We start from the raw sequence: 22531 nt of genomic DNA on the forward strand, positions 1-22531 counted from the left end.
TCTGCCCTTATTCTTTCCCGTCGCCACCCCACCACACGAAATGACGACCCCCTCCTCCCGCATGTGCGTGAGGTAGCGCTAGGAAAGGACAACAAGGGCCACATACATGCACATATACATTTTATTTATCATATTTATTGTACTTAATTCCTGTTTCTCACGTCAGCGGGGTAGTGCCAGGAAACAGACGAAGAATGGCCCATCCACTCATATACAAACATATATATACATAAATGTCCATATATGCACATACACACACGCACACACACACATCAGCATATCAACATATACATACAGACATACATATATACAAATGTACATATTCATACTTGCTTGCCTTCATCCATTCTTGTTGCTACCCCGCCCCACAGGAAACAGCATCACTAGCCCCAGCTTCAGTGAGGTAGCGCCAAGAAAAACAAACAAAAATGTCGCGTTCATTCACACTCAGTCTCTAGCTGTCGTGTGTAACGCACAGAAACCACCAGGCCCCACAGACCTTTCCATGGTTTACCCGACACTTTACATGCCCTGGTTCAGTCCACTGACAGCACATAGTCCCCGGTAAACCATATAATTCCAGTTCACTATTCCTTGCATGCCGCTCACATACATATAATCATATATATCAACTTATACACATACACAGACATATATACATATGTGCATATTCATACTTGCTTGCCTTCATCCATTCCTAGCACTATCTGCCCCACAGGGAACTGCATATATATATATATATATATATATATATATATATATATATATATATATATATATATATATATATATTTCAGGGAGAATAAAAAGATGTTTTGGAAGGAGGTAAATAAAGTGCGTAAGACAAGGGAGCAAATGGGAACTTCAGTGAAGGGAGCAAATGGGGAGGTGATAACAAGTAGTGGTGATGTGAGAAGGAGATGGAGTGAGTATTTTGAAGGTTTGTTGAATGTGTTTGATGATAGAGTGGCAGATGTGGGGTGTCTTGGTCGAGGTGGTGTGCAAAGTGAGAGGGTTAGGGAAAATGATTTGGTAAATAGAGAAGAGGTAGTAAAAGCTTTACGGAAGATGAAAGCCGGCAAAGCAGCAGGTTTGGATGGCATTGCAGTGGAATTTATTAAAAAAGGGGGTGACTGTATTGTTGACTGGTTGGTAAGGTTATTTAATGTATGTATGATTCATGGTGAGGTGCCTGAGGATTGGCGGAATGCTTGCATAGTGCCATTGTACAAAGGCAAAGGGGATAAGAGTGAGGGCTCAAATTACAGAGGTATAAGTTTGTTGAGTATTCCTGGTAAATTATATGGGAGGGTATTGATTGAGAGGGTGAAGGCATGTACAGAGCATCAGATTGGGGAAGAGCAGTGTGGTTTCAGAAGTGGTAGAGGATGTGTGGATCAGGTGTTTGCTTTGAAGAATATATGCGAGAAATACTTAGAAAAACAAATGGATTTGTATGTAGCATTTATGGATCTGGAGAAGGCATATGATAGAGTTGATAGAGATGCTCTGTGGAAGGTATTAAGAATATATGGTGTGGGAGGCAAGTTGTTAGAAGCAGTGAAAAGTTTTTATCGAGGATGTAAGGCATATGTACGTGTAGGAAGAGAGGAAAGTGATTGGTTCTCAGTGAATGTAGGTTTGCGGCAGGGGTGTGTGATGTCTCCATGGTTGTTTACTTTGTTTATGGATGGGGTTGTTAGGGAGGTGAATGCAAGAGTTTTGGAAAGAAGGGCAAGTATGCAGTCTGTTGTGGATGAGAGAGCTTGGGAAGTGAGTCACTTGTTGTTCGCTGATGATACAGCGCTGGTGGCTGATTCATGTGAGAAACTGCAGAAGCTGGTGACTGAGTTTGGTAAAGTGTGTGAAAGAAGAAAGTTAAGAGTAAATGTGAATAAGAGCAAGGTTATTAGGTACAGTAGGGTTGAGGGTCAAGTCAATTGGGAGGTAAGTTTGAATGGAGAAAAGCTGGAGGAAGTGAAGTGTTTTAGATATCTGGGAGTGGATCTGGCAGCGGATGGAACCATGGAAGCGGAAGTGAATCATAGGGTGGGGGAGGGGGCGAAAATTCTGGGAGCCTTGAAGAATGTTTGGAAGTCGAGAACATTATCTCGGAAAGCAAAAATGGGTATGTTTGAAGGAATAGTGGTTCCAACAATGTTGTATGGTTGCGAGGCGTGGGCTATGGATAGAGTTGTGTGCAGGAGGGTGGATGTGCTGGAAATGAGATGTTTGAGGACAATATGTGGTGTGAGGTGGTTTGATCGAGTAAGTAATGTAAGGGTGAGAGAGATGTGTGGAAATAAAAAGAGTGTGGTTGAGAGAGCAGAAGAGGGTGTTTTGAAATGGTTTGGTCACATGGAGAGAATGAGTGGGGAAAGATTGACCAAGAGGATATATGTGTCAGAGGTGGAGGGAACGAGGAGAAGTGGGAGACCAAATTGGAGGTGGAAAGATGGAGTGAAAAAGATTTTGTGTGATCGGGGCCTGAACATGCAGGAGGGTGAAAGGAGGGCAAGGAACAGAGTGAATTGGAGCGATGTGGTATACCGGGGCTGACGTGCTGTCAGTGGATTGAATCAAGGCATGTGAAGCGTCTGGGGTAAACCATGGAAAGCTGTGTAGGTATGTACATTTGCGTGTGTGGACGTATGTATATACATGTGTATGGGGGTGGGTTGGGCCATTTCTTTCGTCTGTTTCCTTGCGCTACCTCGCAAACGCGGGAGACAGCGACAAAGTATAAAAAAAAAAAAATATATATATATATATATATATATATTCTTTTTTCTTTCAAACTATTCGCCATTTCCCGCATTAGCGAGGTAGCGTTAAGAACAGAGGACTGGGCCTTTGAGGGAATACCCTCACCTGGCCCAATTCTCTGTTCCTTCTTTTGGAGAAAAAAAAAAAAAAAAAAAAAAAAAAAAAAAAAAAAAAACCCGAGAGGGGAGGATTTCCAGCCCCCCCGCTCCCTCCCCTTTTAGTCGCCTTCTACGACACGCAGGGAATACGTGGGAAGTATTCTTAATCCCCTATCCCCAGGGATAATATATATATATATATATATATATATATATATATATATATATATATATATATATATATATATATATATATATATATATATATTATATCCCTGGGGATAGGGGAGAAAGAATACTTCCCACGTATTCCCTGCGTGTCGTAGAAGGCGACTAAAAGGGAAGGGAGTGGGGGCTGGAAATCCTCCCCTCTCGTTTTTTTTTTTATTTTCCAGAAGGAACAGAGAAGGGGGCCAGGTGAGGATATTTCCTCAAAGGCCCAGTCCTCTGTTCTTAACGCTACCTCGCTAACGCTGGAAATGGCGAATAGTATGAAAGAAAGAAAAAATATATATATATATACAGTCCTCTGTTCTTGATGCTACCTCATTAATGCAGGAAGTTGCAGATATGTATGAAGAAAATGAAAACCTCTTAATTCTGAGATGCTAGAGCTATATTTGTCATGTCTTTCAGATTATGTTGTAAATCAATTTCCCTAAGATTGTTCATTCTATACAAAGGTCAGGGGCACATTGAGGAATGTGTTTAAAGACAGATCACTGTCTTTAAGGGCATAAATGGGTATGTTTGATGGTACAGTAGTCCAGGCAATGATATATGGATGCAAGTCATGAGCCCTAAATGTTAAAGTATGGAAAAGGCTGGTTATGTTGGAAATGAAATGCCTGAGGACAATACAAAGGGTGAAGACGGTTGATCAAATAAGGAATGACACTGTGATAGAGAGGTGTGGTAGTAAATGCAATACAATCAAGATCTGAACAGGGCATGCTAAAATGGTTTAGAAATATCGAAAGCATAAGTGAAGAGGGACTGACAAAGCTTACGTAAGCATCAGAATTGGAAGAAACAAAACATAGATGAAGACCGAGGATGAGACAGATGTATGGTGTGAAAGATACTTCAAGTTATTGGGGCTTGAACATGTAGGAGTGTGTGAGGTGTGTACAGGATAGAGAAAATATAGTGTGGTACACTTACACAGGGGTTACTGTACTGTCAGTGGGCTGAAACAGGGTATATGAAATGATCAGGATAGTCAGAGAGGCCTGTGGAAAGGAAGGCTCTGGTTTTGGTGTTTTATAAATGACAGCCAGAAAGTGGATGTGAGCAAGTGTGCTCTTTCTTTGTCAGATTCAGGTGCTGTCTTGCTAATGTGGGAAAGAGCAAACTAGGATGAAACAAAAAGAGTTCCTTGGCCAAAGGTGTAATTTTCTTCAAGTGATGTGCCTGGTTAATCCTTGCTACTAGTGTTGTAATTGGCTTAAAAATGAAATGCAAGTTCCATAGCTAAAAATGGAATTTTCTTCAAGTTTTGAGCTGAGGCAAGTTCAAAATTACAGCTTTTTATAAGTGACATATACATCAAAGTAGATTTATGGATCTTACAGGATTTGATTTTTTAGATGCTGGGAAAAGTGTATAAAGTTTTAAGACTGAAGGAGGCTTATTTTTTAAGTTGTAGGCCATGTTCCAGCTTAAAAAAATCAAACTATTATGGGTAGAATCCTTTAAATGCAGAAAAACAACTGTAAAATGTTTCATACCTCAAAGTTAAGCTACAAGTTAAACCCTTCCACGAGATGTCATAACTCGAGCAAAAATCAATATAGAGTAATTGGTCTTATGTCATTCAGTTCTTTGAATGATGTGAAAGAACTGCATAGATTCTACTGAGTACCTGCTTCAAGATTTTTAAGTTGAAACCTAGATTAATTTGAAGGATAAAGTGCAATACCTATCGATGGACGGACTGACAGAAGGCCAACAGATAGACTGCAAAGAATGTGACCCGCAAGTGTTTGTCATGCAATATAGTTGAAATAAAGGAAGGATGAAACTATGGTGGAAAGTAAGGTAATATGTCTGTAAAATGTCAGTGCGCGAATTAAATCGTAAAGATATAAAAAGATATGTTCTAAAGAGGTTCTGTGTATTATATTTAGCTGTACACTAATCCAAGAAAAGTTTAAAGAATATAGAATAACAAACATCTTATGTACATCATCTCTAGCATGTGTGTGACAAAATTTCTATAATTGTGAGATATGTTTTGTGTTGTTATGTATAAATAACTTGTACTATTTCTTAGTTTTCGACAGCGTTAGGCTGGTTCTAACAATCTTGAATTATACATAGGATGTAAACAAACATCACAGACACATTATCTCAAAATTTACATCAGTTATTTATGATCTGTATCATATATATTTCTTAGCTTAAGAATGACAATAATTCTAAATTTTCATAATCAAAAGGTTTTCAACCCATCCACCTTCAAAAGCTGATGAGGTATACCTAACATATATGTATAAAACATTTTCTCATGTTTGCACCAATCTCTTTTCATTACTAAATACAAATTTTTTAAAGTTCAGAATAACTTTTACAGGTTCTAAGTTTTCAACAGCACGGGGCTGGTTCTCCTGTCCACCTTTAGCTCTCTTTTTCCCCCCTGAGAGTTTCTGTAAGGCAGCCTTAGTAGTATCCTGTAAACCATTAGTTATCCTCACTTTAAGCTTGCCACCTTGTCCAAAAGTTCCATCAATAATGCCCTCTTCACCAGAAGAAAGCTTCACTTTCAGACCAAGGAACAGCTGAATGTTAGTATCTTTCTTCAACAGATTCTTCACAATAACTTCACTCTCACTTGCCAATCTTTCAATGACACCTTCCTTACTTTTATTTTTATAAACTTTAGCTTTCTCAAGTTGTGTGTCACGAAAATTTTTGTCCAAAAAGATTTCCAGAGGTGTACCTTTAAATGCCAGGCGACATAAATTTGTGTGAATATCCATATCTAGCTTTGACCCAATCAATACTGAGTTTGGTGGAATCTGAATTGCCTTTTCAAATTCCAGCAGAGCAAATTGATGAACTGGTTTGAAACTGGCATCATCATCAAGCTTTTTCAAGTCAAGCAATTCCTCTTGATACTTATAGGTATGGTCATAAATGAATTTATCCTCGATACAAAGTTTGTCTTCTGTTCCAAAGAAAGTAACTTTGGCCATTACTGTTTCATGACCAATACTAACATGAAACTTACTCTTGGTTTCAATGGGAAGCTTGTAATAAGAAATCTTTACCACTTCAGCAAGAACTCCAAATGCTGTTTGTATAAGTCCAGGTATGCCAACAACACCTCTCTCCAACTGCTTTGGGTCAAACTGTGTTACACAAACACCAACTCTATCTCCTTGTGAAGCTTTTTCTACTGGTTGTCGAAACATCTGCATGGATTTTACTTTCTTTGTCACTTTTAGACTTGGAATTTCAACTGTATCATTTACAAAAATTGTTCCCTGAAGGACTGTGCCTGTCATTACTGTACCCTGGCCTTTTATGCTAAAACAATGATCCACTGCAAACAAAAATGGACCTGTGGTTTCTCTTTTGGGAATATAGGAGAATTTTTGCAGAGCATCTATAAGCTCATTGACACCAATGGGCTCCATATCAGATCCCTCTGGGCCTCCAGGCTTGGCTGCTGCAACTATTACTTTAGCATCAACAAACTTTGTCTGCTGTAAAGTGAGTAAGATCCTTTTTGTCATTTTCTCAATGCTCGATTTCCTCTTCTCTGGAGCTACCAAGTCCACCTTATTCAAGACCACCAGGAGATGATCACACAGTATTTCACCTATCACTAAACATTCTGCTGTCTGAGTCTGCATCCCTTTTGTGATGTCAACCACAAGCATCATAGCATCAATAATCTGTGCTCCACCAATAATTGTCCTGATTAATGATGCATGCCCAGGGCAATCAACCAAAGTATACTGAAGCTTTTCATACCCTGATTCCTTAATGTGATCTGGAGCATCTACAACAAATGAACTGAAGCCAAGGTCAAGCGTGATACCTCGTTCCTTTGACTGAGGGTTCTTGTCAAAAGATGCAGTGCTGGCCACAGTGCTAAGAGCCTTTGCCAAGGACGTCTTACCACTGTCCACATGGCCTAAAACTCCAATGTTGAAATTTAGGGTGCCACTGATCATCATCGAAAGGCAAAATGCAGTTCCTGGAAGAAGAATTTCATAATAAAGGATTAGTATGTAAACTCTATTATAAAGTATGAAAAATCAATGAGTCTTCTGAGCATAGCTGTCAAGGTGAAAGTACGATAATGAGTGACTGTTTTAAAAGAATTAGCAAACCCTTAATATAAAAACAAGGTGGATTTCAGAAGAGAGTAGGGTGTCCAGACCAATTTTTTCCACTCAAACTGGGAGTAAAAATTATCTACAAAATGGAAAATCAGGAAGTGCTTACTTATGAGAGGATGTTCCTGCATCACTTTGGCATACTGGACATAAAATGGTATGATTGATTTGAAATGATATAAATAACTGATCCATCCTATGGAATAGACAGTCAATCTATGATATCAATATAGATAGAATCTAATGGATATATGTATAATCACATATAATCTACCCACAAAGTTACATCTGTAAGGATCCCAAGTTCACTCTCTCAGTATGTCAAAAAGAAACTATAGACTGCTTGGCAGAAGGACTAAATGATTCTTCTTTTTACCTTCTCTTTACATATGGAGAAGTCATAAACGTAATTCTTGAAATTTAATATAATATATACTAACAGAGTCATCAAATCAACAAACCTGCTAATATCAGAATGAAACATTACATTAACAGCTTTCAGTTTCACTCTATGCTTCACCTGTTTTCAAAGCTCTATAGAATTTTGTTGATTTTCTCTACCGTAAAATTATCAACCGTAAAATTATCAAGTGTCCTAAATGCACAGAGGCAGTATTAGTCTTGTAAACTAGGGATCTAATGTTGGTAGAGTTCCAGTTTTGGGTCACCATAGAAATAGCTTATTGTTTTGAAAAAATGCATATAAATGGGCTTTGTATACTTATTAGAAATACTAACTGATTTAATAAGTGAATAATTTGTCAAGTTCGATTTACACGACTTAAGAGCTAATGCAGATGACCCTGTTTTTCTTACCAATGTGTTCATAGCAATCTAATGCTGGAGAGGAGTGCCCCACTTATTGTGCTTAAGATTATCAACTACAATGATTTGTAGCTGCACACACACATACATGTAATCTACTATTTGTCAACAATCTGCCTCCTTTGCTGTTTTTCTGATGTGGAACCACAAGGATAAGTTAGGGAGAAGTACACTCCCAAGTATTTCTCACACACATATTCCCCTGCAGCTTATTTCCTGTTGGATAAAATTCATTTTAAGGTCTTCTTTCACTGTGTCCCATTTTCATAACTTTAACTGTATACGGGGTGGACTTTATCAACCACATAAGATGAACTTTGGAATTTGTTTAGGTCCCCTTGTAAGTTGACGCAATCCATCTGGGTTTTCACTAACCCCCCCCCCCCCATGATTTTTGCATCTTCTGCTAACATATTACCTAATAATCCAGATTTCAAAGTTTTCTATAATCTTATATAAAAGAAAATAATTGGTTTAAATGCTAGGATGTTCCATTTACTCGCTTCATTTACTGATTGCTGAAACTAATCTGCCTTGTTTACCTTTATACTCTTACACAATAAACTTTACAATAATTTTGGCAAATGATTTTAGGGATTATTGGAAGGAAAGAAAAGAGATGGGAATGAATAGTTAAAAAGATTAAACCGCAGACCAGAGCCCTACAGTGTATTAATTAATACGATTTATTGTATGAGACCGATGGAAAACCAAAGCTTCCTGACATAAAACCAAACTGCTGAGAAGAAGAATTTCGGTGACCTGCAGGGTAGGAGGAGGAAAATGTGTCAGTAAAATACCTGGTCATGCAGTTTGTTGGCAGGGTCCTGACTTTGTAGTAATGATGAGTTATGTTTAAGCTATTGAAATGTCTTTATGTGTAAACCAACATGGTAAGTCAATTAAGAATTAGCATATTTGAATAATTTGTTGTTATATTATCACTGTATTAGTCAGATTTTAGTACATCTTGGCATGCATAACTGGATTTAAACTATAACTTTATAACATAAACCTGGTTTATACCAACACGGGAGGCGATCAACTTTGACGTGTTCACAATTGCGAAAGTTTTGCGTAAATTTAATTTGTAAAGTAGAGTATGACATTTGGTAAATAGTTTCTATTGCACATTACCGATGTACCCCATAACGACATACATACCTTAGATTTAGTAGACGTCCTGTTCTCCCGCGTGCAACCGAGCTAAATAAAGAAGCAAGTATGCCTCCAAAGCGACAGGTGAGACTAATTTGTTGTTTGGACTGAGTTTATTTTTGTAATTACTTGTAAATAATGTACCAACATGCACTACTTGGAAACTTAAGTTTACGGGCAATGGAGTTACTGTTGGAATGGAACTGCGGGTAGCACTTCTGTCCCTGTAGGAAGCATGGCACTTTGGCTTCCAAGTTACCGTTCGTCCTCCCCCCCAAAAAAAAAAAATCCGAAATTTCAACCCTTAACGACAGTATGACTCAGGTATTTACCCACATTTCGGTAAGGCAAATTGAACTTGAACGTAAATCGTGGTATTCAAAAGAATTGAAGCCTAACCCAACCAAACTTACGTAACTTATACTTAACCAGACCCAACCTAAGGTAGGGACCGAAGTGTCGGCCAAACAAGCCAACAAGGCACGAAGCGCAACAGAGGACAGGTTCAAGTCTGAACAATCATCATTGTCAAATGAAGAAATTCACAGGACATTCCTACTACTTCTGACTCACATAAAAGCTCAGAATGGGAAAATGCTGTAATGAAGAGTAATCTTTTCGGCTCCAGAGGATCTGACACAACTGTGGAGGGGAGTCAGAAATCATTGAGGACAGTGACATTGGTAGGGGGAAAGAGAGGGACAGTGCACTTCGGGAGTTGATGCAGATGCATCAGAGCTACAAGAGACAGAGGCACGGATTCAGTTACAGAGGGAGAGGGAGTGAGTGGAGGCTAGGGAACTTTGAGCACTGACATAGGTACAGAAAGAGCATGGCACTCACTCAGGGATGAGAGGAGAGGGAGAGAAAGAAAGAGGAGGCCAGGAAAGATAGGCCTGACCATGGATACAGGGAGTTTGAACTGCAATACAATGAAAAATCAAGAAATTCAAGGGGTGTACAGAATCTGTAGATATTATCAGAAGGGAAAGATCTTTGCATAAGTTTTCTTTTGATAAAGTCATCATCATAATCTTGATGTGTTCTCTATTAATTAGGTTAAAAAATATGTGATTCAAAAATAGACACAAAGGTTTGTGGAAATGTTAGATTAATGGGATTTGCATGTTGTGACAATAGTGGTATGTAAATACTAACGTAGAGATGGGCTTTGGATTGAGCAGACTGGCAGTCAAGAATTAGCACAGCTTGTCTTTCTAGAAGCCTGGGAACCTACATGTAGAGTACATACAGTAATTTTTGGCCTTCTGCGGTATGGCTCGATTTTATCTTTGATGAAATTTTCAATATAGGTGAGTAATAGCAAGAACAGGGAGATCACTTAATGTAGTTTGAAGAAAAAGATCAAGAGATTATGATAATGAGACTTAGTGTGTTGCTTCCAATGAGATGAATATCTTATAACCATATGAGCAGAGTACAGATTCAGATTGCCTTGATTCAGGTTTGTTTTATTATATGCATAAGTTTGACATTATCACTGTATTAAAAAAAGTTGTTCTTTTTGATGTACCATAGATGTACATAGTTGCTGAATGTGATTACTGCTTTGTATTTCAGGCTAAAAAGGGGCTGGCTCCTAAGCCGGTGGTTAAGGAGAAGCCAGAACCAGAAGAAAATGAGGATGATGCTTTAGACAGGTTCACTTTAGAATTAAAGTGGTGCATACAGCAAATTGAAATTACTTTGGAGAGACAGAAAGGGCCTGCAAAACAAGGTACAGTCATGTAAGATCTCAGTTTTTTCCAGAAAGGAAAAGTTATAGTGATGGATGTGTTTTGTTATTTCAGGTGATTTAGAATTCCCTCGTGTCTTTGTTTCAGTTAAAGTTAACTCTGAAAACTGTAGATTAAATTTTCTTTACTGCAGAAGATCTCAGAAGATCACTCAAAACTCTGACAAGCACCAAGGCAACACTGATTAAGAAAAGGCAGGTCATGAGTTCTTTGTTTGGGGATTACCGGAAGAAGATGGCTGAAGAGGAAAAGAAATACAAGATTGGTAATCTTAAATTTTATGCATTTTTATGGTGAAATGTTGATATAACATTATATGTTAAGTCAGAGTAAAATTAGTTTATTTCTGATTTGAATGATAATGCAAAACAAAGGCTGCAAAAATTAAATGACTGATAATTGATTAACTTTTCTTCTTACAGAGCTACCAAAAGTGAAAAGAAAGAGCTTCATTCCAAATAAATCTCTATTTTTAAAGAAATCGCATCAAAACCATTTTCACCATACTGATGAGAACAAGACACAAAGTTCGTCAGAAATTTGTGCTGTAGTTGACTCTAATAGTGATACAGAGCATGTTCGGTCAGACATTAATGCCAGCTCTGTTATTAGCAATGATGAAAGTAGTGAAGATAACTGTATTAAGAACTCAAGTAAGAACAAATTGAACAATGACAATATGGTATTGGATAACTTCAAGTATAAACCATCTGGAAATTCATTTAGATTTAATTTTTCAGTTTCTACATGAATATGTAAGAATTATATTCCTCCAGAAATTACAATGAGTTATCTTCCCTTTTCTGGTGTAGATCATCTTTGTAGCACCTGACTCATGTCAGCATTATAGTTATACATTCAAATTGTCTTGTATAACTAAATTATGATTATCATTAATCTGGTTATATCCTTAATTTCATGTGTCTTTGCAAATTTTTATACTTAATTGCATAATATAGAAAAATAGGATGTGTGAATATAAGATTATCATTTGTCTTAAGGAACATAAAAGATAACAAGTAAGAAAGTGCACATGGTGATCATGGTTTCTTCAGAGTTTCTTGAGATTCTAAGAGACCTTCAAAACTATGTATATATTCTTCCTTGCTCCTTCTTTCATGTGTTCCTTACAATGAATAAGGTATTTAATATTTAAACACACTTATCATAATGTATTTCTCCTCCCAGGCAGTGTAGATTAAACAGATCACTTATTGTCTGAAATAGGCAGTACCAATTTAAGTGATAGACTCCTTGTGTTACCCAGGACCTTTTTAAAGGCTCTACAGCCCAAGGCTACACTTCCAGTGGCAAGGAATGTAGACTCCTTTAAAGTGAGAATTTCTTTAACAGGACTGTACTCCCAATGTTTACAGCCTCACCAAAGCTGAATTTTCACTTGCAGTTTAACTTTGAGGAGGAAGAGCGGGGAAATTAACTGCAGAGAGGTGTGTTGGGCTTGCTGTTGGTTATGGGGGTCTGTTTTGTAACGTTCTGTGCAAGAACTAGGGAATGGATGTGAGTAAATGAGGCTGTTCTTCATCTGTTCCTGGCGCTCTCTCTCTGATGTGGGGAACTGTGAACAAAGAGGATATGTGTGTTAGAGGTGGAGGGAACAAGTAGAGGTGGGAGATCAAATTGGAGGTGGCAGGATGGAGTGAAAAAGATTTTGAGCAATTTGGGCTTGACCATACGGGAGGTGAAAGGTGTGCAAGGAATATAGTGAATTGGAATGATGTTTTCTGTGTGGCAGGATAGCAACAGGAATGGATGAAGGCAGCAAGTATGAATAATGAATACATACATGTGTATATATGTATGTGTCTGGGTATGTGTATGTATGTATATGTGCATGTATGGACGTATATATATAAGAGTGAGTGCTCACATTACAGAGATATAAGTTTGTTGAGTATTCCTGGTAAATTATATGGGAGGGTATTGATTGAGAGGGTGAAGGCATGTACAGAGCATCAGACTGGGGAAGAGCAGTGTGGTTTCAGAAGTGGTAGAGGATGTGTGGATCAGGTGTTTGCTTTGAACAATGTATGTGAGAAATACTTAGAAAAGCAAAGGGATTTGTATGTAGCATTTATGGATCTGGAGAAGGCATATGATAGAGTTGATAGAGATGCTCTGTGGAAGGTATTAAGAATATATGGTGTGGGAGGCAAGTTGTTAGAAGCAGTGAAAAGTTTATATCGAGGATGTAAGGCATGTGTACGTGTAGGAAGAGAGGAAAGTGATTGATTCTCAGTGAATGTAGGTTTGCGGCAGGGGTGTGTGATGTCTCCATGGTTGTTTAATTTGTTTATGGATGGGGTTGTTAGGGATTGAATGCAAGAGTTTTGGAAAGAGGGGCAAGTATGAAGTCTGTTGGGGATGAGAGAGCTTGGGAAGTGAGTCAGTTGTTGTTCGCTGATGATACAGCGCTGGTGGCTGATTCATGTGAGAAACTGCAGAAGCTGGTGACTGAGTTTGGTAAAGTGTGTGAAAGAAGAAAGTTAAGAGTAAATGTGAATAAGAGCAAGGTTATTAGGTACAGTAGGGTTGAGGGTCAAGTCAATTGGGAGGTAAGTTTGAATGGAGAAAAACTGGAGGAAGTAAAGTGTTTTAGATATCTGGGAGTGGATCTGGCAGCAGATGGAACCATGGAAGCGGAAGTGGATCATAGGGTGGGGGAGGGGGCGAAAATCCTGGGAGCCTTGAAGAATGTGTGGAAGTCGAGAACATTATCTCGGAAAGCAAAAATGGGTATGTTTGAAGGAATAGTGGTTCCAACAATGTTGTATGGTTGTGAGGTGTGGGCTATGGATAGAGTTGTGCGCAGGAGGATGGATGTGCTGGAAATGAGATGTTTGAGGACAATGTGTGGTGTGAGGTGGTTTGATCGAGTAAGTAACGTAAGGGTAAGAGAGATGTGTGGAAATAAAAAGAGCGTGGTTGAGAGAGCAGAAGAGGGTGTTTTGAAATTGTTTGGGCACATGGAGAGAATGAGTGAGAAAAGATTGACCAAGAGGAGATATGTGTCGGAGGTGGAGGGAACGAGGAGAAGTGGGAGACCAAATTGGAGGTGGAAAGATGGAGTGAAAAAGATTTTGTGTGATCGTGGCCTGAACATGCAGGAGGGTCAAAGGAGGGCAAGGAATAGAGTGAATTGGATCGATGTGGTATACCGGGGTTGATGTGCTGTCAGTGGATTGAATCAGGGCATGTGAAGCATCTGGGGTAAACCATGGAAAGCTGTGTAGGTATGTATATTTGCGTGTGTGGACGTATGTATATACATGTGTATGTGAGTGGTTGGGCCATTCTTCGTCTGTTTCCTTGCGCTACCTTGCTGATGCGGGAAACAGCATTTGAGTATTATAATATGATAATAATATTATTATACTTTGTTGCTGTCTCCCGCATTAGTGATGTAGTGCAAGGAAACAGACGAAAGAATGGCCCACCCCACCCAAATACAGATGTATTTACATACACGTCCACACATGCACCTATACATACTAATAATAATATTATTACATGTAATATTGTTTTTTCCAAACATGCTCATCATTTACTGCTCTAGTGAGGTAGTATCAAGAACAGATAACAGCCTTAGAGGGAAATTTCGACACTTGGCTAGTTACTCTGTTTCTTCTTTTGGAGAGTGATACAGGGAGGGAGGATTTCCAGTCACCCACTCCTGCCCATCTTAGTTGCCTTTTACGAAATGCAGTTTTTGCAGTAATGTCATTTCTTCATCAAAAGATGGAAATTCTTTACTATTGTTCTATTAAGAAAAGGCCATGAAATTCCCACATCTGATGTTAAAAATCCCTAAAGATATCAGTTGGTTAATAGGTATCACTTTTCCAAAAAAAAAATTGGAAAAATTCTCAGCAATGATTTCCTGTACATGGTATAAAGATATACATTATCCTAAAAGCATAATTATATTGATTACTGCATATTTTTTGAAATAAATTAATTATAAATTTTGTAGTTTTATATTTGATAAAAAATTGGTGAGAAATGTGGCTGCATGCCAGTAAAGTGACATTTTTTTAACAATGTTGACATGAGTCAAGTTGTGCATCAAACAGAATAATCATTGTCTAAACTGAGGTCAAACCAAGTAGCTAAAGGGTTAAGACAGACCCAGGGAGTACATTCATGAATTGGTATTTTAGCTTAAAGGGTAAATTTGTTATGTTCTTGCAATTGTTTGTCAGACAAGACTTTCTTCAGGACTTGATGTACATTGTACTAACACTCATTGGAGTTTAATTATTCTCCATCAGTATTGCTTTTCCTACTCTCTTTTCTGTGATAAGAAATTAATCTTGCACCATATTGTTTTAAAAAGGTATGTTTGGTTCTTGCTATCGATGCCTTTGCTTGTTGTTAAAAATACTGCTTACATTCACTCTTTGTTCTTACAACTTGTACATTTACTTTTACGTCATGTTTATTTTGTACAAAATAGATATGAAAAATAGTCTGCATTGGGATACCTTGAATTTATCAGAAGACTCAGGCTATTTCAGTAGCTGTAAGAATGATTTGTTACATTCAGAATAAACAATTCTCACTACATAGTGTGTTATAACACTCATTAAATACATCATGCCTACATGAAAACAACATTAGGTAGATATCTTAATGAAACTGACAGCAGGTGATTGGTACAAAAAAGAAGCATTGCATGAAGAGACATATTGCCAAGGATGTTGAGTGGCCCAGTAACTGCTGAAGATATGACAAATCCAGTTTTTCTGCAAAGTGTAGTATTTTCTTTAGGGGTTTACAGTGACCAAGAAAAGAAAGTTAAACTTTCACTAGAAAGTTTCTAGGAGATTAGAGGTTGAATTTTTGAGTTGTGCACTTTTTTTTTTTTTTTTTTTTTTTTTTTTTTTTTTTCCAAAAGAAGGAACAGAGAATTGGGCCAGGTGAGGGTATTCCCTCAAAGGCCCAGTCCTCTGTTCTTAATGCTACCTCGCTAACGCGGGAAATGGCGAATAGTATAAAAGAAAAAAGAAAAACAATACCCAAATGTATATTAAGTTTAACTCCCAAAACTTTTATATGCACTAATTTCTGTAAAATTATCACATCAGTGTTCTAGTTATGATTTTCATCTTATATATTTCAGAAGGATGACAGGTGTTACTGGACTCCATCAGTAGTAGGGTTCACCACTAATGAAAAGTCACCTTTGACAAGGCTGTATCATTGGAAGTTTTGTATTGACAAGGAACTTTTAATTCCAAAGGAGTACTTCATTTCCCTGATACCAGAAGTAATGCAGCCTTGAAGGTGCAGGGGTTTCTGGAAAAAGGCTTGTGATTAGCACTCAGAACATTTCAAGGGAAGGGTCCTTGGGCAACTTTAGATAAAAATGCCATCATAATATTTACATTAACATTTATCCATGTATTATGTGAATGAGTTCACAAATTAGTTTCCAACATAATTGTATTATTTTTTTTTTTTCAAACTTGATCACTGTTTCCCGTGTTAGCGAGATAGCACCAAAAAACAAAGAAAGACACATTTGCTCATATATATATATATATATATATATATATATATTTTTTTTTGCTTTGTCGCTGTCTCCCGCGTTTGCGAGGTAGCGCAAGGAAACAGACGAAAGAAATGGCCCAACCCACCCCCATACACATGTATGTACATACGTCCACACACGCAAATATACATACCTACACAGCTTTCCATGGTTTACCCCAGACGCTTCACATGCCCTGATTCAATCCACTGACAGCATGTCAACCCCGGTATACCACATCGATCCAATTCACTCTATTCCTTGCCCTCCTTTCACCCTCTTGCATGTTCAGGCCCCAATCACACAAAATCTTTTTCACTCCATCTTTCCACCTCCAATTTGGTCTCCCACTTCTCCTCATTCCCTCCACCTCCGACACATATATCCTCTTGGTCAATCTTTCCTCACTCATTCTCTCCATGTGCCCAAACCATTTCAAAACACCCTCTTCTGCTCTCTCAACCACGCTCTTTTTATTTCCACACACCTCTCTTACCCTTACATAACTTACTCGATCAAACCACCTCACACCACACATTGTCCTCAAACATCTCATTTCCAGCACATCCACCCTCCTGCGCACAACTCTATCCATAGCCCACGCCTCGCAACCATACAACATTGTTGGAACCACTATTCCTTCAAACATACCCATTTTTGCTTTCCGAGATAATGTTCCCGACTTCCACACATTCTTCAAGGCTCCCAGGATTTTCGACCCCTCCCCCACCCTATGATTCACTTCCGCTTCCATGGTTCCATCTGCTGCCAGATCCACTCCCAGATATCTAAAACACTTTACTTCCTCCAGTTTTTCTCCATTCAAACTTACCTCCCAATTGACTTGACCCTCAACCCTACTGTACCTAATAACCTTGCTCTTATTCACATTTACTCTTAACTTTCTTCTTTCACACACTTTACCAAACTCAGTCACCAGCTTCTGCAGTTTCTCACATGAATCAGCCACCAGTGCTGTATCATCAGCGAACAACTGACTCACTTCCCAAGCTCTCTCATCCACAACAGACTTCATACTTGCCCCTCTTTCTAAAACTCTTGCATTCACCTCCCTAACAACCCCATCCATAAACAAATTAAACAACCATGGAGACATCACACACCCCTGTCGCAAACCTACATTCACTGAGAACCAATCACTTTCCTCTCTTCCTTACATCCTCGATAAAAACTTTTCACTGCTTCTAACAACTTGCCTCCTACACCATATATTCTTAATACCTTCCGCAGAGCATCTCTATCAACTCTATCATATGCCTTCTCCAGATCCATAAATGCTACATATAAATCCATTTGCTTTTCTAAGTATTTCTCACATACATTCTTCAAAGCAAACACCTGATCCACACATCCTCTACCACTTCTGAAACCGCACTGCTCTTCGATCTGACGCTCTGAACATGCCTTCACCCTCTCAATCAATCAATCAATCAATATATATATATATATATATATATATATATATATATATATATATATATATATATATATATATATAACGCGGATATACAGCCTACGCTTTACAAAAATACAACCGAAAGCTATATACCTACAGTTCATGTTTGTGAAATGTCTTCGCATACAATTAAACTTTCATGAGACGCACACATGAAATAACCATGTCTAAATCCAGGTACTGCAAAGGAGAATACTAATCCATATTTATGTAGGGATAATTACGAACGCAAAACCGAAATCAGAGTATGAATTTATAATTTAGGTTTAATTTCAGTTTTTATCCTGTATCTTATTCATCATGTCCTACTTTGTAACACGCCCCCTTTCGCTTGTTCCTGTTCGATTGCCCCAGCTAGAGTTAGACGAGGATTATTCATTTCATTCATTAGGACAGTGACACGAAGAGATCAGTGATAGAGTAACAAATAGAAACAAAAGGTTAGTTGGTCAAACCCTGTTCTTCCAAGAATCTGAACGAGGGAGTCGGGTCGCCTCTAATTTGGAACGTCGCGGACCTTAATTCCGAAGCATCGTTATGCCGGAAGACTAAGTTAAGACTAAATATAGAAATGGTGCTGCACACACAATAGGAACATTTCCCTAAGGTACTCATGATTTTCATCTTGCGGAATAATGATGGTTAGCAATATGATTAGCTCTCGCTTTTCGCAATTACGATGCTTCGTAATTAGAACGTTTCATAATATCAAGGTTTTCTTAGAAAACTGGGTTTACTGTTGGTGTCAAATTGATTAATTTGTATAGATCCACATTACTCCAGCCAGGAGAGTATAAATCCGTTAATCCCCTGCTCACCCATGATATCGATATACAGAAATTAGTTTCATATATTATTAAATGTAACCACGACGTATTTACGCAATATGAAATGAGAGCGTTAGGGATGAGTGAATTGAATAGCATTGTGAGGACAGTGAAGGTATTGAGTGAACAATGAATGTGAGAAAGTAGATATGGGGTTACGTCATCAGAAAGTCATACGGGTGAGACCCCATTCAGGTTAAAGGTCATGTTGAATGTATGTCTCATAAGAGGTCTTTGGTCTTCACATTATACGTAAGGATGACTATGAATGCTTCGTGAGATGCTTACACCTGCATTCCCAATACAAGTAGAAATCAAGGTATATTCAGTGAACAGCATAGGTCATTTTGTGTATATATAAGCACATCTCAGTTATCCATGAATTATTATGTTGATTGAGTGATTTGACTTTATTCAGGGGGACCTTAGTACATTATGATAGGTATACACATGTGCAATACACCATAATAAGGTACAAAGCTTACACTAGGATAACCTACTAAAGTTCTACAAATTTATTTCCTTGTATCAGGATGGAGAAGTCAACTAAGGAGGCATCGCACTCCATACAAGACTCATGCACATTGTATACCACTCTCTTTAAAATAGGTAAAAAAGTTTAAGAATCATGTATAATATTACATGTCTAGTAATATACATAATCATTTAGTTCAGAAAATAAGATGTTTCCTAACTGCTGATCTAAACAAGTTTTTGAATTTATACATTGTATATTATTTGGTGATGAATTCCATTCTTTAATAGCTGTATGATAGAAGGTATGAGCTGCAGTTCCCTTGGCTCTTGTTACACAAAAGTTAAATTCACTATGTCTAGTTGTAATTGATTAGTAATTTACACTCCATTTAATGAATGTCTTTTGACATAGACATTACGTCAGTTTTATCTCCCATGTTGGCTTTTCATCAGATCATAGTGCCATAAACCCCTCTTAGATTGGCCTGAAATGACCTCGCCAGTGACCTTGTCTTACCTTTCATCCTCCCACTCACACCATTATGGATACCTTTAACCTTATTACTTCAACAAGTGTCATTTCATTCATTTTCTTCACTTATCACATTCTGGCTTATGTTCATTTCGGCACATTATTTGTAAGCCGTAAACAGATTAAAGGTGAAAGGTAACCCACTGCTTTAAATTGCAAAAAAAAGATAAAGATAGAAAACAGCTGATTGTATCATTGAGATGGGATTGGTGAATGGCAATCTTCATATGTATAACGAGGGTCATAAGAAGTGTTCTCCATTCATGTTGCTGACCCAAAGATATTGCAAATGAGGAATTATGAAGGAAAAATAGCAATTTCAAGGGCTGGCGGGAAGTCTCGCGCCAATATGGCGGAGTTGCTGACCAATCACAACTCTTCTTCAGTCAGCCTCCATGTTTGTTTGTTTCTCCAGTGTTTGAGAGAAGGACAGGGAAACTCTCTAGAAAGTTGAACATTTCAGCTTTAAATTTTGGTTGAAATTGTTCCTATATTAAATGCAGGTAAATATAACCTCCTTTAGTAGTAAACCATCATTCTCAGAGGGAAAAAACGTGCGAAAAATGGGTCAAAAGTGACGAGTGGAGGCGGCAGACTGCTCGGCCATAACCTGGGAATGTTTACAAGGTTATTTGATGATCAGCTGATTTCACTGTATCCTCCCTAGGCCTACCTGTGTAACCTTTGACCTGCTGCAGGTCTGTATGACTATTATCTGTTCCCTGTGCGGTCTTCCTAACCACCTTAGTTTTTTCGAAAACAAGCGTTTACCATTATCAGGTTCATCATGTAAAGTGTAAATAAGTCCTGTGAACCGATACATTTAGTTATTTTTCCATCTCAGACTGTGCCCTGATTGTGTACTGTGTTGACAGTATTAAAATATGACATCATTAATCCGTAGAATGTATTGATATAGCAATAAAGTAAATGTTTAGAATGTAGTAAGTAGTCTTCAGATCAGCCATCTGGTAGAACACTCCAAACTTTAATTTGTCCTGGAAATTTAGATGGCGAAAGTATTTAAATGAATTCAAAGATTATGATATCTATAAACGTATGCTAGTATTATATGTCACTAATTAAGCAGCAGTTCCTTGTCACGGTACACATTAATAGTTCAGGATATTGTAAATTTCTCTATATTGAGTTATCCTCAGATCCGAACTTTGTCCTGTCAGTAATTCATTATTGTTGAACATTTATTTTTTGTGGAAAAATTAGATGATCACATTCAAACTTGCAACCCACAATGATTTGCTAATCAAATAGATGCCATATTAATATGCAAATATTCAAACCAATTGATTATACATGAAACGACTTAGCTGCTGAAATGATAGACATTTAGGCTGAGGCAGTCTTTCTTGGGACATACAAAACATTTGAGTAACATTTAATGTAACTATCATATATATATATATATATATATATATATATATATATATATATATATATATATATATACTTTTTTTCCCTAAGGGCTGAAGAAAGCTTGCAAATGCACTATAAAGTTTTGTATAAGGGAGATTTTAAGAATGATGTACAAATTTTTGTTTCAAACCATATAAAAGAAATTGATAAGGAGGACACAAAAATAATCCATTTAGTACCACGTTTGAGAGGTATGTGAGAATAGACAGGAAAAAGCTAAACCTAAGAGAATGAGAGTGCTGTTATTGTGGTGCATTAAGATAGTGACATTTGTCAAATGATTTTGAAATGACTAGTGAAAAGCTGTCTTGGGGTTCATGCAAAGAATCGTTTTAATGAAGTTGCACTAAAGCTCAAACCAGTGAAAGTTGCAGATACAGAACAGTAAAATACAGACACAGTTTCCCTGAGGCAGTAGTAAGTGCTGTTGTGTTCGAATTAGTTACTCTGATACAGCACAACTGAAAGTGCTACTGTACTTCAAATAAATCCCTGAGGCAGTAGTAAGTGCCACTGTGCTTTAAACAATTTCCCTAAGGCAAAGGTAAGTGTTACTATGCTTCAAACAATTTCCCTGAGGCAGAAGTAAGTACCATACACATAATAGAATTTTTCTGAGGCAGTGATAAGTGCTATGTGCTTGAAACAGTTTCCCTGAGGCAGTAGTAAGTGCCATTTGCTTGACACAGTTTCCCTGAGGAAGTAGTAAGTGCCATGTGTCAGAAAAACTTTCCTTGAGGCAGTAGTGTCACTGTGCTTGAAACAGTTTCTAATGCATTAGTGTGTTACTGCGCTTGAGAAAATTTTCCTGAGGCAGTAGTAAATGCCTTTTACTTAGTAAGTGCCATTGTGCAGAAATAGTCTACCTCAAGCAGTAGTGAGTGCCATTGTGCTGAAATATTCTACCTCAGGCAGTAGTAAGTGCCATTGCAATTGAACCTGGTATGATGAAACCCCAAAAAATGCTGAAATTAGCTGAATTGTACCAGAAAAGCAGTGTAAGTCAATGATAAGGGGGTAGAACAATCTTTGAAAAAAAGATTTGAGCCTCTGAAAGAAATTTCACCTTTTTGCCTTCAGATTTTTTCCTAAACACTGATGTACCTCTTAAATAGCAAAGTAATAAGAATTAGAAACTATGTGTCTCATATGAAATTGAAGAATTTCATAAAAGCATAAGCAAACATCGAAGAAACAGGTGATGTAGGCCTTAACAAATTTGGGGAGAAATAAAAATCTAATGCTGGGAGTGAATTGTTAAGGTGATAAAAACAGCCAGA

The 22531-nt window shown here is 37.8% G+C and overlaps 3 protein-coding genes across 8 annotated transcripts in view; 2 read left to right on the forward strand and 1 right to left on the reverse strand.

Annotated features, from left to right (window-relative positions):
- Positions 1 to 3462: 3462 nt before the first annotated feature.
- eEFSec (eukaryotic translation elongation factor, selenocysteine-specific) lies at positions 3463 to 9330 on the reverse strand. 2 transcript variants are annotated; one of them, XM_071659472.1, is made up of 2 exons: positions 9203 to 9330; positions 3463 to 7071 (listed from the first exon to the last, which is right to left on the reverse strand). In XM_071659472.1, exon 2 carries the CDS (start codon positions 7049 to 7051, stop codon positions 5372 to 5374), a length of 1680 nt encoding a protein of 559 aa, XP_071515573.1. In that variant the 5' UTR covers positions 7052 to 7071; positions 9203 to 9330; the 3' UTR covers positions 3463 to 5371. The 2 variants fall into 2 exon arrangements, with proteins under 2 accessions (XP_071515573.1, XP_071515574.1); XM_071659473.1 differs by lacking the exon at positions 9203 to 9330 and adding an exon at positions 8839 to 8884.
- On the forward strand, positions 8909 to 15535 carry LOC139747314 (UPF0488 protein CG14286). 3 transcript variants are annotated; one of them, XM_071659477.1, is made up of 4 exons: positions 8909 to 8931; positions 10778 to 10934; positions 11087 to 11218; positions 11376 to 15535. In XM_071659477.1, exons 1-4 carry the CDS (start codon positions 8929 to 8931, stop codon positions 11702 to 11704), a joined length of 621 nt encoding a protein of 206 aa, XP_071515578.1. In that variant the 5' UTR covers positions 8909 to 8928; the 3' UTR covers positions 11705 to 15535. The 3 variants fall into 3 exon arrangements, with proteins under 3 accessions (XP_071515578.1, XP_071515575.1, XP_071515577.1); XM_071659474.1 differs by lacking the exon at positions 8909 to 8931 and adding an exon at positions 9048 to 9280; XM_071659476.1 differs by lacking the exon at positions 8909 to 8931 and adding an exon at positions 9370 to 9520.
- A 4629-nt stretch (positions 15536 to 20164) lies between these two features.
- LOC139747334 (CCR4-NOT transcription complex subunit 6-like) overlaps positions 20165 to 22531 on the forward strand; it is a 183832-nt gene continuing 181465 nt past the window's right edge. For 2 of the 3 annotated variants that reach the window (XM_071659521.1, XM_071659524.1), the window contains exon 1: positions 20165 to 20320. The gene's annotated coding sequence lies outside the window, so the exon portion shown is untranslated. The remainder of the gene's footprint in view (positions 20321 to 22531) is intronic. The other variant, XM_071659522.1, reaches the window with a different exon arrangement.

This window comes from Panulirus ornatus, chromosome 68 (assembly GCF_036320965.1).
Source record: "Panulirus ornatus isolate Po-2019 chromosome 68, ASM3632096v1, whole genome shotgun sequence".
Classification (NCBI taxonomy): domain Eukaryota; kingdom Metazoa; phylum Arthropoda; class Malacostraca; order Decapoda; family Palinuridae; genus Panulirus; species Panulirus ornatus.

Excerpts from the sequence above, each read along its gene's own strand:
- eEFSec (XM_071659472.1), bottom strand. The coding sequence starts at position 7,051 with ATGATGATCAGTGGCACCCTAAATTTCAACATTGGAGTTTTAGGCCAT.
- LOC139747314 (XM_071659474.1), top strand. Across the intron at positions 10,935-11,086 it reads GAAAGGGCCTGCAAAACAAG|AAGATCTCAGAAGATCACTC; the intron begins GTACAGTCATGT and ends TCTTTACTGCAG. Across the intron at positions 11,219-11,375 it reads GGAAAAGAAATACAAGATTG|AGCTACCAAAAGTGAAAAGA; the intron begins GTAATCTTAAAT and ends TTCTTCTTACAG.